This window comes from Arachis duranensis, chromosome 8, assembly GCF_000817695.3.
Source record: "Arachis duranensis cultivar V14167 chromosome 8, aradu.V14167.gnm2.J7QH, whole genome shotgun sequence".
Lineage (NCBI taxonomy): Eukaryota > Viridiplantae > Streptophyta > Magnoliopsida > Fabales > Fabaceae > Arachis > Arachis duranensis.
The window spans coordinates 42,558,883-42,563,352 of record NC_029779.3 but is presented as its reverse complement, the minus strand read 5'-3'; the positions used below and the strand labels follow the sequence as shown (position 1 = coordinate 42,563,352).

The 4,470-nt window shown below is 32.1% G+C and overlaps 1 protein-coding gene across 1 annotated transcript; it reads right to left on the bottom strand.

Moving 5' to 3' along the window:
• On the bottom strand, positions 1 to 2,940 carry LOC107462920 (cysteine proteinase inhibitor 6). Its single transcript, XM_016081593.3, has 4 exons — positions 2,622 to 2,940; positions 1,624 to 1,843; positions 925 to 1,070; positions 1 to 348 (listed from the first exon to the last, which is right to left on the bottom strand). The coding sequence occupies exons 1-4, from the start codon at positions 2,844 to 2,846 to the stop codon at positions 211 to 213; spliced, it is 729 nt and encodes a 242-aa protein (XP_015937079.1). The 5' UTR covers positions 2,847 to 2,940; the 3' UTR covers positions 1 to 210.
• Positions 2,941 to 4,470: the final 1,530 nt, after the last annotated feature.

Here is a 4,470-nt window from a genome sequence, read left to right as displayed (position 1 = left end):
TATGCAACAATTTATACTATAAATCGTGATCTTTTCTCATCTCTCGAAGCCAACATACAAAGAGATAAATACGGATACATAATAGGTAAGCCATCACAATAGCAAATATCCGATGAAGTATCAAAGTGTATCGAGTCATACAAAGATCCTATATAGCATTAGAAGGCGCAAAGTTAAGGGATCATGACCCCTATAGTTTTCTCATTAGAATTAGGAATGATCTTGTTCCATCTGATTCAGATTGAATCGACCTTCATTATTTTTATGCACTTCCACTTTGAACTTCTCTTCCTTTTCTCCCCGCTTCACTTTCAGCAGCAAATTAAACTTTGCCAAATCATCAATGACCTGTACAAGAGACACAAACCTCAAACCTAATTGAACACAAATACAAATACATAACATAACATCTGTCTTGGGGCAAATTTGCCCAATGTGCTAACCACCCAAAAACTTGGGACTTGGGAGTAGAGACACTGGAGAAGAAGACACACATTACTTCTCTATTTTTGTCACTGTTCTGTCTATATTTTCAATTTCGAAACACTTACCAAACAGTCTTTCAATATCTTGAGAGACTTGCAGGGTTTGAGCCTTGAGACATCATTTTATTACATGGTTATACATGGTTTGTATAACCTGCACATTCTTGAGAAGTTCGTTGATGTTGAAGCATTCAAAAGGAACATTTCTTTTTTGCATATCCAAATACAGAGTAATTTATGCATACAAATGCTTAAAGTTCTTAACCTATTGCAATAGCATCAACCAAGTGTTCAAACGTGGATTATATTTTGCCTCTTATCACAACCATTCACAAGTTAAATTGCAAGAGAACCACAAAGAAACATGCAAGAAGATTGCGAGAAATCAATGGTCGAGTATTAGCGTTAAAGAAACAGAACAAGGCAATGAGGCACTGACCTCAGCTTTTGCATCAACCACCTCATGAAGCTGATAAGGCACTAATGAATTGGACCTCTGCTGGATGGTCTTTATAGCATGGTTTGCAGCATCTTGAACTTGAGGATCATTTGTTGGCACAGTTTGTAATCCTGGTTTGTGACCATCTGATAACAAAACAGGTCAGCAACAAACTCATGTACAAAAAAATGCTGTATTTATATTTGTACCATATCAAATTCAATACTACTTTTCATATTTGTGCATCATAGGCAACATGTGATAATTAGCAAACACTAAGGGGTTCATCTGTTGCACAAATTAAGGAATTAATATACATAACTTCCTACTATAATAAGCAAGACCATCCGATTCACTCAAAATCATTGTCAAACCTTTTACTCCTTGTTAAATATAGGATAAGGATCTTCTCAAATTCATATCTCTAACATCAATTGCATACCTTTATAACAAAATCAATGGCGTCATGTTCATTCTCAATACAAGAGGGTCCAAATCCTTTAAAATACAGAAATGATTATTCATTTATAATCCATGTTTCTCAAGACAAAGCCGGTTTGACAACTATGGCTGGGAGTGCCATCTAATCCAGGGCATAAAATTCAGAGACCAAATTTGAACAATACAAAACATTCAGGAAACCGTGAGGTTAGCACTAATCATGACATTGAAAGCAATTAGTTTAGGAAAATGACATACCTTTCTTGACACCAAGGTCTGCAGCAGTAATTGATGGCGATGCACCAGCATGCTTGAACTCTTGGAGTTCTTTAAAGTTCATCCAGGGCTTCACCCATACCTTGGCTTCGTAGATCTTTTTCTCGCCGGCTTCAATAGCCTCAATAGTAAGATGATGCATAGTGCCAGCAACAACCTGCTCCTGTGCCTTCAACACCCTCCCAAACTCCAGAAGTGCATTCTTCAAAACAAAAAGCACTCAACACAAGACAATACTTCTCATCCACATAATCAACACAACATTGTGTACAATTCAGACCATTCCTTAATCATGTAGTGAATTTCCAATTAAACACCATATATAATGCAAGCTGATTCTTGTCTTTCACAGACCCAACTCAAAAAATTAACTATTGCTTACTATACTATATGGGCTGAAATTTAGTAGCTACAAATACACAGACATAAATGTGGTGTTCAAAATTGGAGACAGATGCACAAAACAGTATGTCCCAAGACACAATTTCTGTGTTTTCTAAAATAGATTATGCATAGCAATTCAACGGGTTATGCCACTCATTCTGGTCCACATAGGTTAAATGAGTCTAAATAGTCCCTCTAAACACATGAATCAAGTTACTCATTTTATCTCGAGTGAATCTAGTCTCTCAGGAAACTAAGTTGGTTTAGCATTTTGTATCTATAGAACTATTTTGATTCATTAAAAATTACGGGAACCAAAATGATTCTCGCTTGTCATGACTATTTACAAACATAAGAAATCATTTCTTTTGCGTAATCCCTTAAAAATAGAAACGCAAATAAAAAACAAAGGATATGAACTTAAAATAATAATACTAAAAAATAAATAAATAAACCTAACGAAGCATGGACTGCACTTAGATTGCAACACAAACTCCGTCAAAATTTTCATTTCAATTAACTCATTCTCGCATTGAGAAATGAAAAATATTACAACAGAAAAAGGGAGAAAATCAGAAAATGGAGGAAGAAGGAACCTGTTTCTTGTTGTGCTCGTCAACAGCGAAACGAGCAAGGGCTTCGGTGTCTAGGGTGTTCTCAGATCCTTGGGAATCGCGCAAGCCTCCGAGCGTAGCCATTGGCGCGTGATCGTACTCTGAACAGTCTCCAAAGGAAGATCGAAACGAGAAGAGAAAGAAGAAGGAGAAGAAGACGAAGACGGTGCGAAGTGATAGGATTGAAGAAGATGAAGTTGTTCTCATTCGGCTTCTTTCCTTAATTACTACGCCAACTTTGGAATTGGAATAATAAAGAGGAACGGTTTTTTGTTTGCTTTGGAGAGTAGACTACACTAAACACTCTCTGTCTTCTTTATGGGAAGGTGGCTTTGGATTTGGGTCGGTGGTGTGTAAGCTTCCCGTATAGGCCACGTGGCATTCACGTTCCATACGCGTCAAGTTTCAAGAATTTTTTTTTTAAAATATTAAAAAATTATCAAAATTTATTTTTTTATTATTAATTTATTATTAATAATTAAATATAAGATAATATAACTAGATTAAAAAAATTAAACTAATAAGTAATAATTAAATAATAATAATAAATAATAAATTATGATGACCGTAATATTTCTCTTTTTTTTTCAATCTGAAAACATCCCCCCAAAAGGCCAAAATCCACCAAATAGTGAGTAGTGATGCCAAAATTGGGATTCTCGTAATCCTTGTACTTTCTCAAAAGTTTTTTGGTTTTTTTTTTTAATTTTAAGGATGGGTTTCTCAAAGAGTTTGAGAGTTTCATTTTTTACTTTTTGGTTTGATCCAGTAAACCCAGGTCTTTGAAATACAGAAGGCCCATAATCACCAAAAACTCTTAGCTATATTGTTATCGTTGCTGAAGTCTCGTTTTGTTGAATTTAAATCCTCTAAATTTTAAATTTGTTCCTTAGAAAATAAAATATACTTTTCTACTCTTAAATGATTTTTCTCTCATATTTATTATTAATCTCACTTATAAAATAAATAGTGAAAAATCACACTTTACTTTCTAAAATAAAATTCAACTTTTAAAAAATCCAAATTCAATTTCTTTTCGTACTGCGGGCATGGATGCTTTAACTTTGGCTGATCCGTAAGTGTAGAAAGTTATTTGGCTCACCAGTGAGGTCTTTAAATATACACCATTTGATATATATATATTCAGATCAATCTTGTACTATAGACTAGTTACTTTTTTTTTTGCAGTCTTTGTCAAAAATACAAGTTAAACAATTGTAATTTTATTAGGCCTAAAATATTAAAGAAAATAAAAAATATTAGAATAAATAACAATCAATGCTTATTCACTATCTACAACCTTACTTACTAGCACTACAACCTTCCAATTTTTGTAACGGATCCTTAGACCATCTCTAGTAGGGAACTCATCTCAGTCCTTATTTATGGCCTACTTGTCATAAAAAGTGACTCCACATCAGATTTTGCGTCATAACCAATAAATAGGAACTCAATGAATCTCTCTCTTCTCCATTAGAAGGAACTAACTTTAATCCCTATTGTGGTCCCACCTAATTAATTAATTAAGTAATTAAAATTAATATAATAATTATTATTTTTTAATAATATTATTTAAATTTATAAATTCAAAATAATTCAATATTATAAAATATTAAAATAAATAACTTAAATTTGATTAGTATTTTAAATTTTATAAATAAAAATAAATAATTCAACTAAAAATTATTTTATAATATATAAAAATTAAATTTATTTTTTATGTAAAATAAATTTAATTAATTATGATTTAATATAACAATATAAATAATATTTGATATTGATTTAACATAATTATTTATATTAATTATAATTTAATATAATTAATTATTAA